This window comes from Dipodomys spectabilis, unplaced genomic scaffold (genome assembly GCF_019054845.1).
Source record: "Dipodomys spectabilis isolate Male_0828 unplaced genomic scaffold, ASM1905484v1 ptg000039l, whole genome shotgun sequence".
NCBI classification, from domain to species: Eukaryota; Metazoa; Chordata; class Mammalia; order Rodentia; family Heteromyidae; genus Dipodomys; species Dipodomys spectabilis.
In genome coordinates, this window is record NW_024870716.1 from 10,871,133 (window position 1) to 10,891,865 (window position 20,733).

Below are 20,733 nucleotides of genomic sequence, written 5' to 3' on the forward strand. Positions count from 1 at the left end.
TAGTTCAAGGCCAGCCCTAGTAGGATAGTCTATGAGTATCTTATCTCTAATAAACTACTAAACACAACCCAAAACCTTGGGCTGGGGATGTGGCTTAATGGCAGAGTTCTTGCCTAGAAGCCCTAGATTCGATTATTCTGTACTACATAAACAGAAAAACTCAGAAGTGGCGCTGTGGCTTAAGTGATAGAGTGCTAGCCTTGAGCAAAAGAAGCTCAAGGACAGTATCCAAGCCCAGAGTTCAAGCCCCAGGACTAGCAAAACAAAAACAAACCAAAACAACAACAACAAAAAACCTGAAGTTTAGCTGTGGCTCAAGTGTTAGAGCTCTAGCATTGAACAAAAGAAGCTTAAGGATGGTGCCCAGGCCCTGAGTTCAAGTTCCAGAACCAATACCAAAATAATAATTAATTAATTAAAAGAACAAAAATTCCCACCCAACATTGGTGGCTCAAGCTTATAATCCTGAGGATTATAATAGCTACTGTAGTAGCTGGGATTCTCAGGAGGCTGAGATCTGATGATCAAGGTTCAAAGCCACCCTGTGAACAAAAATCCAAGAGAATCTGAACTCCAATTAACCAACAAAAAGCTGGAAGTAAAGGTGTGGTTCGAGTGGTATAGTGCCAGTCTTGAACAATAAAGCCAACAGAGAGTGCAAGGCCCTGAGTTCAAGCCCAGGACTTGAAGTAGAGACATATGCACAAAAGAAAATTTACAGATTCCTGAGATCCATTCTAAGATGGATTTGGGCTGCAGCCCAAGAATGTAATTCTGCTTTGTTACCAGTCCATTGGAAATGTGCTAGTGTAGCGATAATTTCAGGTTGACATTGTGGTGAGGGATGAACTGAATTTTGTCCCATCTCTATCCTTTCTTCCCACGCCTGGTAATAAAGCTGGATCTAGAGCTATGTGGGCTTGTTGTTTTTTTCAAAGTCAACCAGAATTGTCTTCTTTTAGAAAAGTCCACTTGTTGTTTTTGGCTTACCTCCCATCTTTACAAGAAATTTGCTTTCTTGCCTGGTGGATCACACCTGAGCTACACCGGAGGATCTGAGGATTGAAGTCTGAAACTAGCTGAAGCAGAAAATTCTGTATAACTCTGATCTCCACAAACCAGCCAAAAGCTAGAAGTGAGGGTATGGCTCAAGTGGTAGGGCTCCAGCCTTCAGTGGAAAAATCCTAAGAGAGAGCATGAGGCCTTGAGTTCAAGTTCTAGTACTGGCACCAAACCAAAAAAACATTGTATTAAAGGAAAATTCTACTCCTTCTGTTTAAATTAATCCTGGCTGGTTTTTATTGTAAAGTGTACTTTTCCTTTGAATGCCTGTTTGGCCCTTCTTATAAAAAAGGAAATGCCCTGTCTTTATGTTTCACATTTTTAACTTTGGCAGGCAGACACTATTAATTTGTTTGTTTATTTAAGAACTTAGAAAGCTTTCTCTCTGGGCTGGGAAGGTGGCTCAGTGGTAGAGCGCTTGCCTTGCATGCATGAGGCCCTGGGTTTGATTCCTCAGCACCACATAAGCAAAAAGAAAAAAGGCAGAAGTGGTGCTGTGGCTCAAGTGGTAGAGCTCTAGCCTAGAGCTGAAGAGCTGAGGGACAGCGCTCAGGCCTAGAGCTCAGGCCCCACGACTGGACCCAGAAAAGAAAGAAAGAAAGAAAGAAAGCTTTCTCTCCCAGCTCCCTCTCTTTTCTATCTTTCTTTTGTAGCTTAATAACCCAGACTCAACTTCAGATGTGCCTTTGATTGGATTCAATTGGCTTCTGAGGTTTAATGCTCTCTCTTTCTCTTCCAAACCCTCTTAAGATGGGGCAGGAGGGATGAGATCAATGTATTGCAAAACCCATGGCTCAGAGACCCTGCTCAGGACTCACCCCAGACACAGGAGAAGACTTTTCTTCTCATCAGGGAAAGACTTTTGCAAGCCAGAAATCCATTCCTAGTTGGACAGCTGACCCACTGTCTCCATGGTTAATGGAAACTTTGTGTGGGCTGCAGTGAAAATTGGGTTAAATGTTTCCAAGTGTAGCCAAAGCACACTCTTGAACCCTGAAACGTGATCTGGGCACTGGTGGCTCATGCCTGTCATCCTAGGACCATCCTAGGAGGCCAAGATTGAAGGATGGAGGTACGAAGCCCAATGGGCAGGAAAGTCTGAGACTCATATCTCCAATGAACTAGAAAAGAAAAAATCCCAAAGTGGAACTGTGGCTCAAGTGGTAGACTACCAGCTTTGAGCAAAAAAGCTCAGGGGCAGCACCCAGACCCTGAGGTCAAGCCCCAGGACTGGCACATAACAAAGCCCCCCCCCCCCAAAAAAAAAAGACAAGGGCTGGGAATGTGGCACAGTGGTAGAGTGCTCACCTAGCATGCATGAAACCCAAGGTTTGATTCCTCAGTACCACATACACAGAAAAAGCAAGACAGTGCCCAGGCCCTGAGTTCAAGTCACAGGACTGGCAAAAAAAAAAAACCAAAGTAAATACAAAAGCAGATAATGCAAACATTAGTCTAAGGTGCGTTAGTACAAATGTAACTAGTAAGCTTTTAACTGTATTAACTATAATGGCCATCATGAAAATTAAGAGAGCCAGTACTGATATCTCACACCTATCCTGTAAGCTACGCAAGAGGCTGAAATCTGAGGATACAGTTAACCAGCAGAAAGCTAAAAGGGGAAGTGTGACTCAAACAATAGACGAGCCATGAGCAAAAAGCTAAGCAAGAGCTCAGAGGTCCCAAGTATCAGCACAAAAAGAAAAGAAAAAGAAAAAAGGAAAGTAGGAACTCCCTCTGGTGAGGAAGATTCTGTTTCTCTCCCTTTCCCATTCTAATGAAGCCAAAGACCACCAAAGCCCAGGACACAGGCTATCATGAGCACCAGAGGAGATGACACAAGCAGAAGATGACACAAGCAGAAGAAGGCTCCTTTTTCTTTTTCTGTTAGTCATAGTACCTGAACTCTGGGCCTGGGCGCTATCCCTGAGATCTTCAGCTCAAGGCTAGCACTCTACCACTTGAGTCACAGTGCCAGGTGGAGCTTTTTCTGCTTATGTGGTGCTGAGGTATCGAACCCAGGGCCTCATGCATGCAAGGCAAGTACTCTACCTTCCTAGCCCTGTTTGTTGGTTTTTTGGGTGCTGGTACTGGAGCTTGAGCTCAGGGCATTGTGCTCTAACGTGGCTTTGTCACTCAAGACTGGTGCTGTATCAGTTGAGCCACAGCTCTACTTCCTGCTTTTTGCTGATTAATTGGAGATAAGAGTCTCTCAGAAATGGCCTCTATACTGTAGTCAACCACATCATGTATGTAAACACATGCCAAGCTGCTGGCAGTTACTCACGCCTGTAATCCTAGCTACTCAGGAGGCTGAAATCTGAGGATCTCAGTTCAAAGCCAGTCCAGCTAGGAAAGGCCAGGAGACTCTTATCTCCAATTAACCACCAGAAAACCAGAAGTAGCACTGTGGCTCAAGTGGTAGAGGGCTAGCCTTGAGTGAAATAAGTTCAGAGACAGTGCCCAGGCCTGGAATTCAAGCCCCACAACCAACAAAAATAAACAAGTGTATGCCTTTATGTGTGTTTACCTGGGAAGTTGTACTTGGGGTTTAAGATCTATATATGAGAAAACATGCATCCTTGTCTTCAGGGGCTTGAATTACTTTGTTCATCATTCCTCCATTTTCCCGCAAGTGACATAATTTCTTCCTAATGGATACATGAAATTCCATTGTGTGTGTGTGTGTGTGTGTGTGTTGTTTTTCTATACATATTATATTTCATTTTACATATACATAAATATAATACATATCTAACATATACGATATATATCATATATAACAACATATATATGATTACATAACATATATATATTATATGATCTATCTATCTATCTGTTGTTGTTTTTGTTCAGGTACTGGGGCTTGAACTCAAGGCCTAGGCACTGTCCCCGAGCTTTTTTGCTCTAGACTAGCACTCTACCACGTGAACCACATCTCCCCTTCCAGCTTTTTGGGTGTTAATTGGAGATAGGCGTCTCAGCAAAATTCCTTCCTGGGCTGACTTCCAACAGCAATCCTCAGATCTCAGCCTCCTGAGTAACTAGTTAGGATTTCTGGTGTGAGCTACTGGTGCCCAGCTACTATGGGGTTTTTTTGTTGTTTGTTTTGGTTTGGTTTCCATTCATTTATTGTGGGGCATTTGGCTTGGCTATTGTAATCTGGGCTACAGTGAACAGTGGGCAGGTGCTTTTGTTTGTCCTGACAAACCCTGCACAGCTTCCTGTCATGAAGGGTGTGTGTTTAATTGTTTTTAGGGAGCAGCTCCCATTGTCATGTATTCAGCAAGCAACATGCTCTTTCTCCTCACCCCCACGCCCTTCACCCCCACAGCCTTATGGCTCCAGCAGATGCCTTCAGTCCTGGAGCAGATGCCTTCAGTGGACTTCATAGCTCCATGGGGCCCCACCCTGCACCACTCTCATGCTAGCTCCACTTTCCTAGGTTTGCTGTGGAATTTGTCCTCCAATGACAAACTCAAGAATCTCATGATAACAGAAGCCTTGCTCACTCTAACCGAGAATATCATCATCCCCTTCTCCGGGTGGCCTGAAGGAGATTACCCCAAATCAAATGGCCTGCTGGATTTTGATATATTCTACAATGTCACTGGATGCTTAAGGTAAAGCCATCCCATCTCCCCTAACCCCTGGAAGTCCATGAGAAGTCTGCCTTTCAGTCTTTCCTCTAACCACATGATTCATTATAAGATAATGTTTTTCAAGAATATGAGTTTGGCCTTTTTTGACAAAAGACATGATTACCACTACAGTATTTTATCTGCCTTACAGTTATTTCCTCTGAAACATAACTTTTCTTGCCACAACTGTCTTTTAAGTTTTTCTGAAATATATTACAAATCTCATTGTGCTATTATTAAAACCATATGATATTTACGAAGATATTTCAAAACTGACCTTCAAACTCCATTTTGCTGTTTTACTCTATGTATAATAAATTCTTGTTTCAGGGGCTGGGAAGATGACTCTGTGGTTGGATGCTTGCCTTGCATGCATCAGGCCCTGGGTTCGATTCCTTAGCACCACATAAGCAGAAAAGGCCAGAAGTGGCATTGTGGCTCAAGTGGTAGAGCGCTAGCCTTGAGCTGAAGAGCTTAGGGATAGCACTCAGGCCTCGAGTTCAAACTTCACAACCAACATAAATAAATAAAATAAAAAAATAATTCTTGTTTCAATAATAATAAAAAGTTTTTTTTTAATTTTTTTTGGGGTCTGGTCGTGGGACCTGAACTCTGGGCCTGGGCGCTGTCCCTCAGCTCTTCAGCTCAAGGCTAGCACTCTACCACTTGAGCCACAGTGCCACTTCCGGCTTTTTTCTTTTTGCTTATGTGGTGCTGAGGAATCGAACCCAGGGCCTCAGGCATGCAAGGCAAGCACTCTACCACTGAGCCACCTTCCCAGCCCTAAAAAGATATTTTTTAATGCCATTGAATTTTCTACTATTCACCAAAATGCAAATACAGTACACATCAGTTACTACTCTATATAAATCATTCTTTCTGTGTGTGTGTGTGTGTGTGTGTGTGTGTGTGTGTGTGTGTGAGTGCACACATTCTAGTACTGGGTCTTGAACTGAGGGCACTCTGTTTTCCATTCAGGGCTGGTGTTCTACCACTTGTGCCAGACCTCCACTTCCAGCTTTTTGCTGGATAATTGATTTTAAGATTGTTATGGACTCAATCTGCCCAGGATCCTCAGATCTCAATCTCCTGAGTAGCTTGGTGTGAGCCACTGGAAACTTGCTAATGATATTTCCTTTTTTTTAAATCTCTGATTTTATTGATGTTAGTTTCTTCCTTCCTTCTTTTGGTCAAATTTGCTAGAAGTTATCCATTTGATTTTGTTTTTAAAGACGAGCTTTTTGTTTCATTGATTCTTTGTATATTGATTCTTTGTTCAGTCTCTATTTTATTAACATCTGCCCAGATCTTTCTTTCAGTCTGTTAACTCTTGGTTTGGCTTGTTAATACTTTTCTAGAAGTTTGGGGTGCATAATTAGATCATTTGTTTGGGAACTCTATTATGTTTTGGCGTTTTTGTGTGTTTTGTTTTGTTTTGTTTTTTGGTCCTGGGGCTTGAACTGAGGGCCTGAGCACTGTCTCTGAGCTTCTTCTGCTTAAGACAAATACTCTACCAGTTGAGCCACAGCTCCACTTCCAGACTTTTCTGAGTAGTTTATTGGAAATGACAGTCTCAGGGACTTTCCTGCCCAGGTTGGCCTCAAACCATAATCTTCAGATCTCAGCCTCCTGACTAGCTAGGATTACAGGCGTGAGCCATCAGCACCAGCTTGCTTTTGTTTTTTGATGTAGACATTCATAACTGCCTTTGCTGTGTCCTAAAGGTTCTGGTCCATTGAGTTTTTGTTTTCATTCGAATTCCAGAAACTTTTTTATTTCTCCTTTAGGTCTTCAATGATGGCTGCTTAAAGTCAGATGTCTAAAGGATGGCTTCTCCTTCCTGCTTTGGGGAGTCACTTGCTAGTAATCTACTCATCCAGTAGGGTTTAGTCTTTCAGCAATTTTACTATTTTTGGTTTTCTTTTATAGGTAAGATTCCTTTAAGTGTTGTTGTAGGAGTCAGAAATTTCTTTAGCTTTTGTTTATCATGGAAGTTTTTTTTTTCTCCTCAATTGTGAAGTATAGGTTCACTGGGTATATTAATCTAAATTGAGAATTATGATCTTCAGGGCTTAGATTATGTCTGTCCTTTTCCTCCTTGAATATAGAATTTGCTACTATCTAGAAGTAAAGTTGTGTTTCAAATGGTAGAGTGCCAGCCTTGAGGAGAAAAGGCTAATAAGCAAGACTATGAGGCCCAGAGTTCAAGCACAAGTACACACACACACACACACACACACACACACACACACACACACACACAAATTGCTATTATACTAATGGGCTTACCATTGTATATCTTTTCTTGTCTTCTCCTTTGTAGCTTTCAATATTCTTTCTTTTGTATATTTAGTGCTTTAACTATACTATATCTAAAGGTGTTTCTCCTCTGATCTTGCCTGTTTGGTATTCTGTAAACCTCCTCTGCATGGGTTGCCCTCTCTTCAAGGCTTGGGAACTTTTCTGCTATTTTATTGGATAGACTTGCCATACTTTTAATCTTCTCCCTCGGTGCCCATGAATTATTGTTTAGTGTTTTGATGAAATCCAACAAGTATTATAATCTTGTAAATTACATTCATAATTTATAGTGTGTTTTCAATGTTTTCTCCTTTTTAAAAATTTTCTTTTTTCATTTTTATTGTAAAGGTGATGTACAAAGGAGTTACAGTTATATAACTCAGGTAATTAGTTCCTTCCTTCCTTCTTTCCTTTCTTCCTCTCTCTCTTTCTTCCTCTCTTTCTGTCTGTCTTTCTCTCTCTCTTTCTTTCTTCCTTTGTTCCTTCTTTCTTTCTTCTTTCTTTATTTCTTTCTGCCAGTCCTGGAGCTTGAACTCAGAGCCCGGGCACTGATACTGAACTTCTTTTTTTCAAGGCTGGCACTCTACCTCTTGAGCCATGGTGCCATTTCCAGTATTTTCTGTTTATATGATACTGAGGAATCAAACCCAGGGCTTCATGCATGCTAGGAAAGCACTCTACCACTAAGCCATATTCCCAGCCCTCAGTTTGATTTTTTTCCTCCAAGATTTCTATATCTTCATTAAATTCCTCTTTCATATCCTCATTGTTTTCTTTTCTAATCCAATATTCTTTTTTGGTTTTGTGTTGTTGTTGGTGATGGTCATGTGGCTTGAACTCTGGGCCTGGGCCCTATCCTTCAATTCTTCAGCTCAAGAAAGCGCTCTAATACTTGAGCCACAGTGCAACTTCCAGTTTTCTGAGTGGTTTATTAGCCATAGGAGTCTCATGGAGACTCCTACCCAGGCTGGCTTTGAATAGTGATCCACAGCTCTCAGCCTCCTGAGTAGCTAGGATTGCAGGCATGGGTCACCAACATCCAGTGAAATATTCTTTCTTGTTGTTATAAAAGAGAGATGTACAGAGAGTTTACACTTTTATGAGTGAAGTTATGAATGTATTTCTTTAAGGACAGTGTCATCCCTTCTTTCACTCTTGCATTGTTTTCTTTATTTCATCAGTGGATTGCTTGAATTCTCTTTGAGCTCAATTTTTTGTGTCTTCTTGCAATTTATTCAGGTTTACATATCGCTTCTCATTTCATTAGTCATTTTTATCATTGTATCAAGCCCATTGTTTGAACTTTCTTCTTTACTATGACTTCAGTCATTTATGGTGAAGTTGTTGGCTCTGTGTGTGTGTGTGTGTGTGTGTGTGTGTGTGTGTGTGTGTGTGTGTTGGTCATGGCCTCACATTCTTGTTTAGCTTTCTCAGACTCACTCTTGCACACTTGCTTATTATCTCAAGGCTAGCATTCTACCGCTTGAGCCACACTTCTGCTTCCAACATTTTGCTAAACGATTGGGATAAGAATCTCTTGGAGTGTGGCTGGGAAGGTGGCTCAGTGGTAGAGCGCTTGCCTTGCATGCGTGAGGCCCTGGGTTCGATTCTTCAGCACCACATAAGCAAAAAGAAAAAAGCCGGAAGTGGCGCTGTGGCTCAAGCGGTAGAGTGCTAACCTTGAGCTGAAGAGCTGAGGGACAGCACCCAGGCCCAGAGTTCAGACCCCAAGACCGGACCCAAAAAAAAAAAAAAAAAAGAATCTCTTGGAGGGGCTGGGTAGGTGGCTCAGTGGTAGAGCACTTGCCTTGCATGCCTGAGGCCCTGGGTTCGATTCCTCAGCACCACATAAGCAAAAAGAAAAAAAAAAGAATCTCTTGGAGGAAGTGGCACTGTAGCTCAAGCGGTAGAGTGCTTGCCTTGAGCTGAAGAGTTGAAGGACAGCACCCAAGCCCAGAGTTCAAGCCCCATGACCGACAAAAAAAAAAAAAAGAACCTCTTGAAGTTTCGGTCGAGGGGCCTGGCTTCATGCCACCATCCTCACCTCTCAGCCTCCTGAATAGGATTACAAATGTCAGTCCCCAGTCCCCAGCTCATAGTTCATAGGAATTTGTTACCTGTAAAGAATGCATTTGGTTTTCATAAAGATTCCCTTCAGTCTGGAGTTTGTCTTTGCTGATGTGGCCATGTAGACTATGTAATTCTTCCTATCCATGAACATGGGAAATCTCGCCATCATCTAGTATCTTTAATTTCTTTCTTCTGTGTTTGCTGGATTTATAGAAGTCTTTAGTATGTTTGATTATAAAAAATGCCTAAATTTATATTTCCTTGAGGCTGTTGTGAATGCAGTTCTTTTTCTGATTTCTTTCTCAGCCTGTTTACTTTAAGTCTGGAATTTCTACCAAAGATGTATTATTTCTCCTTTAGTCCTCTAAATCATTCTTTTATCCTTCTGCCCTGGTCTTTTTTCTTCTCTTAAAGGACAGGAGATAGAAGAAACTCAAAGGTAAGAAATTAAAATTCCCTTCAGCAGGTACTTCAGTAGATAAGTCCTAGTCCTTGGGGAATAGAGTCAGCTCCATCTGACTAGAGAATAGAAAAAAAATGCTTGCCCCAAGAGCAGTGAGATTCAGAGTTTTGGAAAACACTTCAGGCCAAACACAAATGTGTCTAGGCAACCTGAGCTAACAGCCTCACTCTTTCATTGAAGAAATTAAGCCCCACAGCCTATCCTTCCATTATAAACCATTTATCTTTGTGAAGTTGAGATCGGGAGTTAGTCCAGTGGGTCTGGACCACAGTTAGGCCTTGATTCCTGCTCTTGTCCAACCCCTTCATTATCCATTGTGTGCTTACTAAATGCCTACTATTGGCCAAATACTGTTTACATTTCTGCAGTTTCAAAGGAGATTGAGATCTGTCATTGCCCTGGAGGGATTCCGGTTTTAGTAGAAGAGACCTTACCTGGAGAGGTAATGACTGCATTTGATGAGACATGTAAAAGAAGTTGGAACGATTATGTGGAGGCTCAGGGCTGCCAGACTTATTGCTTGAGAACTGGAAAACTTCTGGAGAAAGTCACCTGGAAGAGCTTAAATTGGAAGTGAGAGTTATAAACTGTGTTTTATGACACCAGAAGTCTTTTTCCAAAAATTTCAAGATTATCTTCATAGTCAAAACTACTTCTTAAAAACCAAAACCAAACAAAAAGTCAGTGAGTGGCTAGGAATGGGGCTTAGTGGTAGAGTGTTTGCCTAGCATGCATGAAACCCTGGGTTCAATCCTCAGTACCACATACACAGAAAAAGCCAGAAGGACTGCTGTGGCTCAAGCAATAGAGTTCTAGCCTTTAGGAAAATAGGTACAGGGACAGTGTCCAGACCAAGAGTTCAAGCCCCAGGATTGGCAAAAAGAAGAATTATAGATTATTGTATTCTGGGTGCTAGGGATCAAGCCCAGCTATTTTAACACTGAGCTACACCCCAAGTGTCAAATATCTAAAAACAAGGATTATTATTAAGAATTGAGTTCAGTTGATAAAAGACAACTGAGAACTGTCACTGGTCTGCACTTGCCAGTCTGTGCCCAGCCGGCACTGATGGCACATCCCTGGGATCCTAACTGCTCAAGAGGCTGAGATCTGAGAATCACAACCACCGTTTGAAGTCAGTCTGAGCAGACACATCCAAGAAAACCCTATATCCATTTAACCAGCAAAAAGCTGGAAGTGGAGGTGTGTCTCAAGTGGTACTGCTGTCTGCCATCCAGCCCCACCAAGAGCCTGCAGTCTGGAGTGAAGAGTCCTGCCTCCCTTTCTTCTACAAGCCAGCAGCAGAGGATGCATTCGAGATCATTACTATCTAAAGATTGGACTACTGTCCTCCAAAAGATACTTTGGGGCATGAGAGTTTCATTATAATGGGGTGGAGGGAAAAAAGGGTACCTGTAAGCCAGACAGAGCAGAGGATCTAGGGACCTCTAAGAGTCTATGGGGTCCAGGAAGGGGACCCAGGCAAAAGTTAGTGCAAGAACTAACTCCTTTACAAAGAAAGCTGGCAGCAACGCCATCACTTCATATTACTATTTGATGATGGCGATGGTAAATATGTTATGGAATAATTTCATAATATGATAATATCTGAATTTCAATACATGGTATTACCTTCATTTTGAGATAAAATCTTGATATTGCAATATTGTATATGTTCGTTTCAGGTTATATGTTGGCATATTCAGGGTACAGTCAAAATGTTCTGAAATCTGCTTCAGCAATGGTAAACTTTCTTGTTTGAATATTAAAATGCCATGATGGGAATATTGAGATAAGAAAATAAGACAGATTGTTGAAAACAAGAGAAGGGGTCTTAATGCTCAATGTTTGGGGAAAAGGAAATATGAGTGTACCAATTGGAGATGTGCTGGAATTACAAAACAACAAATGGGGTACAGAACTGTCCTCGTCACAAAATATTGTTATAGAACATCTATAGAATATCATGTAAATCAATATTTTTCACTGAAATGTACTGCTTCATGTGTTTTTAAAATAAACTATTAAATTTTATTTCTCCTGTTATCTTTTCCATTTCCTGATTTAAGCTATAAGAAAACTGAAGGTTACATGCAGAACATGTTTTGTGACTTACGATGTCTTTTTGTTTGGACAGCTCTGGTCTTGCCTGTTGCTTCATGACACCAAAAGTTATCTATATAAATTGGTTAATAGGCTCCTGAGAGAATTTGATGTAAATTACAACAGAATGAAACTGATCAGGATTACCAGGATTATTTGTTTTAGCCCTTTTCAAGCTCTCAATTGAACAGTCACAGCAGCATGTTGAATTTGTTTAAAAGGACCCTGCCCCTATAATTTTTTCATTTAGTGAAGCCTTTGAGAGTTAATTGCTGAATTCTTTTTATGCTTTTTTATTGTAAAAACCGTGTACAGAGGGGTTACTGTTACATGAGTAAGGTAATGAGTGGAGATTCAACATATGCACCCTTAATAGCAGTGCTGAGTGAGTTGATAGTCCCTGAACCAAGGGGAAATGAAACTGTGCCCAAAGTTATTACAATATCTGGCTGTGCATTGTTATTGTTATACTTTTTTAGTGAGGCTGCCTATAAGCTAACTGGTTCCCATATGTTGCCTTCAATCAGTTCTTGCCCTAGCAATTGCTCTGTTTTTGGGGTGTGTACCACTGGCATCTTTGTTACAAGTTAAGTGTATTGTGAGTGTGATACATACTGGAAGGGTGGAGCATGTGATATTCCAGTGGCAGCAGCCCAGATCATGGCCAGAGAAAAGTGTGTGTCTGCAATGATCATTGGCAAGGTCCCCATTGCTCTTTGCATGTTCCTTCCACAGAGTCCTACTGGATTTGGCTGAACATTAAACCTTTCAGCCCTTCTGTAGCTAGGGCTTCACAGAAAGCAGTTTTGCTTGGGAAATTTATGTAGGTTATTGGTTTATATACCTTAACTATGGTTCTTTTCAAATGGACTTGAATTGCAATTTAGAAAGGAGCATATGTAATATCAGAGCTCTAGCAAGGGATTCTCTCCAGAGACAGGGACACCGTCTGGCCTTGTAGGAAAATGTCTTTAATGTGTGGAGGCAGAATTGAAACAAATGATAGCAATATCACAGATAAATTACGGGCTTTCAACATATACAAGTCAGTCTTAGAGGACAACTCCCATTGTTTTTGGACCTGGTCAGCAGTTTGCTATGGAGAGACTTTCAGTACATATATGGAGCTGGACCGGAGAGATGTAATGATCCTAATACCTGGATATTCTGCAATGTATGTGTCTACGAGCAGCAGGCAGGAATATCATATATCATCCAACACCTAGCTTTGTCCAGAAATGAAAGGAACTGGTATACCAGGTGGATGCAGCCACATGAGTGTGTAGAATGAAATACCAAATTCCATTTATGTTCATGGGGGTTATAAAGCATTAGCAGGCCATGGGGATGGATTGACAGATGATCTTGATATGTATGAAGTTACCACTAAGACTCAGACTAATTTGAAAGAAAGTGTGAAAACAAGGGTTATACCATGGGGGAGGGACATACAAAGCAACAAAACAATCACCTTATAAATATGTTAGAAACAATAGCAAGGAAGAAAAAACCACTTGTGTCCTTATCTTGGGGTTCATTTCACCTAACATCACCTTATCTGACCTTTTCCGCATGTCTTAGACATATACTAGTTATTGCAAATAAGGGAAACCATGGGACCTATGTTTCTTTGGGCCTGGCTTACTTCACTTAATATAATTGTTGGTATAATTTGGGGAGGGGAAGGGAAAAAATTGTTTAAATAGGGATACAGGTGGACCCATTGTAACAATGAGATGTACAAAATGCTACGTTGAAAAACGAACTTTACAACTTTGGTGGGGAGAGGAGGGGGGAGTGTAGTCGTGGAAATGGGAAGGCAGGGCAGAGATGGTAGGGGAAAACCAAACGTAATCATTACCTTGCTCATGTAATTGTAACCCCTCTGTACAGTATTTTCACAATAAAAAAACTTATTTTAAAAAAGTGTGTTTTCCAGATACCTTCATTAACTGTTCTTATCAATGGAGCTATGCTTATCTTTAGAGGACATATCCATAATGACACTTGAGTAATGGTACAAAATGTTTTTCTGCCCATAGCTTGTGATGACAGCAAAATGTTACTGTAATTAAATCTTCAGAGATGTTAACAGATTTTGGACACTCTGCCATAGCCCCTAATGAGTCCACATTTACATTTGGTGGATTTTTCTAGTGTATTCCCTAATTATATCCTTGTATACAAACCTCCAAATTGCAAAGTTTCAGAGATGGAAGAACTTTGTAAAATGTTGGGCCATGGGTAAAAAGTATTTTGGAATAATAATACTCACTGTGAATCTTGGGAATCTGGAAATAATATTTTTAGAGGCAAATGCTCTCCTAAAACAGCTGCTTCTGATGACAGATGTAATAGATAAGCAGAGTGTGCCAGCTGTGCTGCCAATACAAAGGGAGCCAATAATGTGATGGCAAGAAACCCATTTCAGCAAGCAGTAACTGCAGTGTGCCTGTCAGAAAAAGAGACCAATTGTCCTGTGAGCAGATTTGTAACAAACTCACAAGCTGTAAAAGCCATTTACTAAACTTGAATTGCCAGTGGGTTCAGTGAGGAGAGCAATGACAGGCTTGGCCAGCTCATCTTTGTTGCTATAATCTCAGTGGGAATCTTGCTTCATTAACAACTTGAAAGGAGGCAGACTTTGTACTGATAAACAACAGAAATATACACAACAGAAAGTATCACCTTGGGTTGGGCTGGGCTACATCAATATATCCCACTGGGTATGGGAAGATATATCCCCTATAACAAATGGCTGGAGAGCTAAAGGATTCTGGGTCCTGTGCTTGTTTAGAAAGGGCTGCTGAGGTAGGCTTAAGAGCAATTCTTACACATCTATGTCTATGAAAGGCCTGTCAATAGTCCAAACCAAAATGTAAGGCAATGTCAAGATCCATGGTCTACATCATCTTCCAATTATCCAAGCAATTGTACAAACTAGTATATATACAGCAGCAATACAAAGCCATGTGCTGACCATAATGCCTATGTAATCTCTTTTCCATATGGGCAATGTCTGGAGTGGCAAACTGTCACCCACTCTCCTCAAAATTGTTCTGCATTAAGAACTGGTGGACAGGGCTGCAAAGGTGGCTCAGTGGTAGAGTGCTTGCCTTGCATGCATGAGGCCCTGGGTTCAATTCGTCAGCACCGCATAAGCAGAAAAAGCTGCAAGTGGTACTGTGGCTCAAGTGGTAGAGCAGTAGCCTTGAGCTGAAGAGCTGAGGTACAGTGCCCAGGCCTAGAGTTCAGGCCCCATGACTGGCAGAAAAAAAAAAACCTGTGGACATTGTTTAGAACCCTATGCATTTATCCTAGTGATGCAGGAAGAAAACACTGCATTGAATGGTCTTGGCAAGGACTAATGAGGTTTGTTGAATGCTCAATGAAAAAATTCTTTTGGGGGGGGAGGCGGAGGGTATCTGGTCGCAGGGCCTGAACTCTGGGCCTGGGCACTGTCCCTCAGCTCTTCAGCTCAAGGCTAGTGCTCTACCACTTGAGCTACAGTGCCACTTCCAGCTTTTTTAGTTTTGCTTGTGTAGTGCTGAGGAATCGGACCCAGGGCCTCATGCATGCAAGGCAAGCGCTCTACCACTGAGCCACCTTCCCAGCCCAGAGAAAATTCTTGACATCAATCTTTGCCCCAAAGTAAAGAACTATGAGTGGTCCCTTATCTAATGTCAAGCTTGCCAGTGTAATGGACATAGTATTTCTATCAATAATAGTGTGTTTGAACAGTGTAAAATATCTCCCCACAGGAAAACAATATCAAGATGACATGCTAAGTTATTATGGAGGTCCAACTGGTGGTGGACACTGTATAGCTTGTGCATGTAGTGGCCATACAATGATTTCTCATGAGCACACAGCAGAATGTTTCTGTAAGGCTGGGAATGAGGCTTAGTGGTAGAGTACTTGCCTAGCATGCATGAAGCCCTGGCTTTGATTCCTCAGTACCATGTGCATAATAAAGGCCAGAAGTGGTGCTGTGGTTCAAGGGGTAGAGTTTTAGCCTTGAGTAAAAAGCAGCTCAGGAACACTGCTCAGGCCCTGAGCTCAAGCCCCAGGACTGGCAAAAAAAAAAAATGTTTCTGTACATCTCGAGGAATAAAAGGTGATCTATGCTAATTATGGGACTTTAAAATTATTGGGTTGGCAATCCACTTAGAGGAACAAGTTACTTCGGCCTTTTGATGGACTATCAGTTTACCTTATTGTAGGAAGATGATTGCCACCACACTGCCACAAATTTCATAGCAAATCCAGAAGAAGCCTGCCAAAATGTGGATATTTCAGTGAACACATCAAACAGCTTTAATCTCAACATCCCAAGATCAATGCGTTCAGCAGGTAGAACAATACATGGGGAAGAGACTCGTAGAGCTTCCAAGACTAATCAAAAGGATTACAGAAATAGATTTTCCTATGAAAAATTTAACTTAGATGCAACCCTAATATTACATTCTATGTGTATGTCAGCAACTTTTGTCTATTAAGATACAGACTGCAAAAATTCTCACAACACAAGACAATCCTAGATCTTGTGTCTTTTTTCTTTTTTTGTCACTTTTCAGTTGTGTTTTATCTTTATTACTTACAGCGCCTGTGGTATAGAAGATCAAGCAAATTTGTTGTGTTCTCCATCGAAAGAGTGTCCATGGGGCTGGGAAGGTAGCTCAGCGGTAGAGTGCATGCCTTGCAAGCATGAGGCCCTGGGTTCGATTCCTCAGCACCACATAAACAGAAAAAGCCAGAAGTGGTGCTGTGGCTCCAGTGGTAGAGCACTAGCCTTGAGCTGAAGAGCTGAGGGACAGCGCCCAGACCCAGAGTTCAGGCCCCATGACCGGCAAAAAAAAAAAAAAAAAAAAAAAGAGGTGTCCATGATATTATTTAAAGGAGCTGCTCTAATAGCGAACTGTCCCTTTGCTTCTGGTGATGTAGAACCTGAAGTAGGAGCTAAACAAACAAGCTTTCTGCCAGGGCCATTAGAGGGGGCTCCCAGACCAATAGCCATTAACCATATGCTGGAAAGGGTGCTGCTGTTCTGACTGTGTTTCTTTTTCTACCATGAGGATCATGTGGTGTCCCCCAGGCCTTGCTGTTGCCAGTGGCCTGATGGATATGTCACGACACAAGGCTTCAGAGAATCAAGAAAAAGACTTTTCACAACCCAAATCAAAAGTATCTGTCTGCCAGTCAAGGAACTCTTTATCAGAGAATGGAAACCACTCCTACAGACTCTGTCCTGATTTATTTTGCAAATGGCTTGCATTGAAGCAGTTCTGTGGTCTAGGCATTCTCTAACCATGCATGAACCTAAATATACAAAGGATGTTGGTGAGTTTTTTTTGTTTTTTTTGTATTTAAATTTTATTTTATTTTATTTGAGAACATACTGTACAGAGGGGTTACAATTACATGGGCAGGATAATGCATACATTTCTTACCAAGTATTGCAGCCTCCTCCTTTGTTTACCCTTCACCTCCCTTCGCAGCCTCCCCCCTCCCCCCCACCTAATCATACCCCCCTCCCCCCCCCCACAAAGACATTGTAAAGCTGGTTTTGACATGACATTTTGTACTTCTCATTGTTGCAACAGGTCCACCTGAATCCTTAAACGACTTGTTTGTCCCTGTCTCCTCCACATGTTATACTGACATCAAATATAGTGAAAGCGGGGGTTACACTGAGGGGGAGGGACATACAAAGCAACAAAGAAATAATCTTATAAATGCGTTAGAAACACATGCATGAAAGAAACAAAAACCTTAAAATACATATTTGAGGGTTCGTTTTCCTAACATCACATTATCTGACTTTTTCCGCTTGACTCATACCTATACTAGATATTGCAAATAAGGGAAACCATGGGACCTATGTTTCTTTGGGCCTGGCTTACTTCACTTAATATAATTTTTTCCAAGCCTTTCCATTTCCTAACAAATGGGGAAATGTCATTCTTTCTGATGGAGGCATAGAATTCCATTGTGTATATATACCACATTTTCTTGATCCATTCATCTACTGAGGGGCATCTGGGTTGGTTCCATATCTTAGCTATGGTAAATAATGCTGCAATAAACATAGTTGTGCTGGTAGCTTTAGTGTGGACTTTTTTGCATTCATGCCCTGATTTCACTGCCTAGTACCTGCACAACACCACCAAAATGAGTTAACTGAAAACCATTCCTTCTTTTTTTCATTTTCATGGATACCCTGTTATCTGATCAGAAGATAGAGGCATTTAGCCTTTGTGGTCCTTCGAAGAGTCGCCTCCTTTGGTTTCACTGTGGTGAGTGACTAATGTCTCCCGTCCCGGTGGGTTTTAGATCTATACAGTTCAGTCTATGAGCAAGTTCACATGCTCACGTGGGCAGCGCGTGTAAAATCACTTCAGTCCCCTTCCTATGTGACAGATGGACACAGGCGCCATTTTACCACATCTATTGTTAGATACATTCATGGCGCTCCCACCCCAAGACATTGTCTCAACACGCTTCCTACTTCCTTTCAATGAGCACAATCTCTGAGCCTGTGGGGTTTCATTCTGTAGCTGAAGGTGTATGGGCTGGGCTTCTCTACTGTGCAGAGCGCGGGCCTGTCTGTTTAGGAGGTAATGAAAGCCGGGTTCCTTTCTGCCATGGGGATGTGTGTGAGGATGTGTGCGTCCCTCCAAAGGCGCCAGCGGCCTGAGGCCCTCGAGGAGCGGGGGGCGGGGCTTCCGGCAGGACTGACAGGCGAGGTTGGCTTTCTGGTCTGGCTTTGTGCTCTGCTGGCCTGGAGAGACGCGAGCACGTGGGAGCCTCCGGGGCCTGACGCTCGGGAAACGCGGGCAGGAATTGGACGCTGCGGCCGCCGTCATCAGGTCACCCAGCGCGTGCGACATAGGTGCCATGTTGGACCCCGGCGGCTGCGGAGGCTCAGCTGCCGCCTTGGTCACCGCCGCTGCCCGGGCTCTCCTCTCAGTGTGGAGGACACAGACAAGGAGACGCGGGGAGCCTGGCCTGAAGGGGGAGGACCACACAGGAGGACCCAAGGAAGACTACTCTGAAGGGTGAGTGAAGTGGGCCGTGGAGGCCTGGGCTTGTCAGCTCCGCTTGGGTAGTGAACACGCCCGAACTTCCGGTCCTGCGCAGTGCACACATCCCTGCCCATCGGACCAGATAGTAACAGCGCAGTGGTCATTGATGTCTAGTTTGAAAGGTGGCATTTTCTAAGAAATGAGAGCCCAGCAACTTATACAGGCTCAAGGCTTTAGTGGGCATCAGATCTGCCCGCCTGCTCCAAGCAGAAATGGAATGCTGCTACTGGGAATGGAGGCAGTAGAGCTGGACAGGTATGGACAAAATTTAAGCAAAATTCAGGGGACTGTCATGGGTCACATTAAGTGGGCTTTGGGAATTGGGGGAAGAGTTAAATTCGGAAAAGAGGTGTAGGAGAAGAGGTGTAGGGGGACTGATGCAACTGGGACAGGGATTCTTGTGTCCCACAGGGAAAGTGTATAGCATCCAGGAAATAGACACTTAGCAGGTTTTTGTAAACAGGAAGGGATGCAGGGAGAGGACTTGCCAGGATGGGCAAGCTAACTCTAAGTCCTTAGTTCCTATGCTTTTTTTTATTTTTTATTTTTTTTATTGTGAAAGTACTGTACAGAGGGGTTACAATTACATGGGCAAAATAATGAGTACATTTCTTATCAAGCATTGTAGCCTCCTCCTTTGTTTCTCCTCCCCTCCCATCCCTTCCCATCCTCCCCCCACCCCAACCCCTGATTCCTATGCTTTTTATGCATAGGTTTAAAAGTAAGAGGCAGAGGGTGGGCAAGACACTGTCTAGCTGTTTCCTGTTGTTTTGGGGCATTAGGGTTTAAACATGGGGGCATGTGGAGGTGTCCTGAGGTTCTCCTTTTTCAGGACCTGGTATCCTGCCATGGAGAGTTCGGTGAACTTTTGGTTGGTGAAAGCTTCCATACGTTCCTTTAAGAAATTGCTACTGTTAGATTATTTGGACTTTGCCAAAACACCACACAGACATCCAGGTACAGAGAAGAAAGAAAGGTGTATTGCATTGCCGAGAAAGGACTGACAAGACCACTTCTCACAGGGAAAAGTGAGAAGAAGCACTAGCTATTGTCTGAGGTGACCTATATAACCTAGGAAGTTTAGGAGGGGCTAGTAAGGTCTAGGAGGCAGAGACCCTGATATGGACATGTGGGCCAGGGGCTTCATCATGGCAGACTAGGATTTATGGCTGCTGTCCAAATAGTAGATAAGGGGTCCTGCAACTGCCCAAACCTGAAGGTCACTCTAAGGGGATCTTGTTTACTTATATGGTGGTAGCTGCCCCCAGAGGAGTGCCACCCCAAGGTGAAGGAGGTTGGAGGCTGAATATTTACTGCCTTTACAAAATGGGCCTAGTGTTGCCTAGGAAGGGAGCATGCTAAGCTGTAGAGAGGGAAAGGAGTGTACTAAGCTATGGGAAGGGAGCTATTTCACTAACAGCTGACACACTTGAATAGACTGGATCCAAAAGGAAGAACCAGGATGAGGAGTGGTAGGGTTCCCATGAGTAGTGGGATCCACAGGAGGAGAGACTCCCACATGGAGCAGGGCAGGGACTGTGATTGTAATTAATCAAGTTTTGGAGCTTGGTCTAGTAGTCTCTTGGTCCCCTCCCTCACCAGGCCAGACTTGTTATGATAAAAGCAGCATTGTTCCCAAGGGCCAGATACACAGCACCTTTTTCTGCAGGTAGAGGTTCTGGAGAACCATACCTGCTAGAGAACCCAATTGGTCTTGTACCTCAATACATTGTTTTGCAATTTCCTGAAGAGTCTCCAAGCTCAATGGAGAGGGTCTTGTAATTGGTAAGAGATGTAGCCAGACCCCTGAGCCCAATGCAGTACCTACTTTTATCCCCAAGGCAGCTAGAAGGGGCACCAGCTGGACAGCCCTGCTGGAGGGGTTGGATTGAGAGGGAGGATGGAGGGGACCTGAAATGAGGCATCTGCAGGGGCCGAAAAGACAAAACAGTGAAAGATATATAAGGGCACAGGCACACATCCAGTTGGTAGGCTAGTAAAAGTAGGA

General features: G+C 42.7%; 1 protein-coding gene and 1 pseudogene across 1 annotated transcript in view; both read left to right on the forward strand.

Moving 5' to 3' along the window:
• LOC122106225 (plakophilin-2-like) overlaps nt 1-10,271 on the forward strand; it is a 31,819-nt gene extending 21,548 nt beyond the window's left edge. Inside the window, exons 2-3 of the mRNA XM_042677517.1 lie at nt 4,508-4,685; nt 9,906-10,271. Of these exons, the coding sequence (XP_042533451.1) occupies nt 4,508-4,685; nt 9,906-9,921 (194 nt within the window). The 3' untranslated portion in view covers nt 9,922-10,271. The remainder of the gene's footprint in view (nt 1-4,507; nt 4,686-9,905) is intronic.
• Nucleotides 10,272-11,982: 1,711 nt separating this feature from the next.
• On the forward strand, nt 11,983-12,878 carry LOC122106296 (annotated as a pseudogene).
• The last annotated feature ends 7,855 nt before the right edge of the window (nt 12,879-20,733 follow it).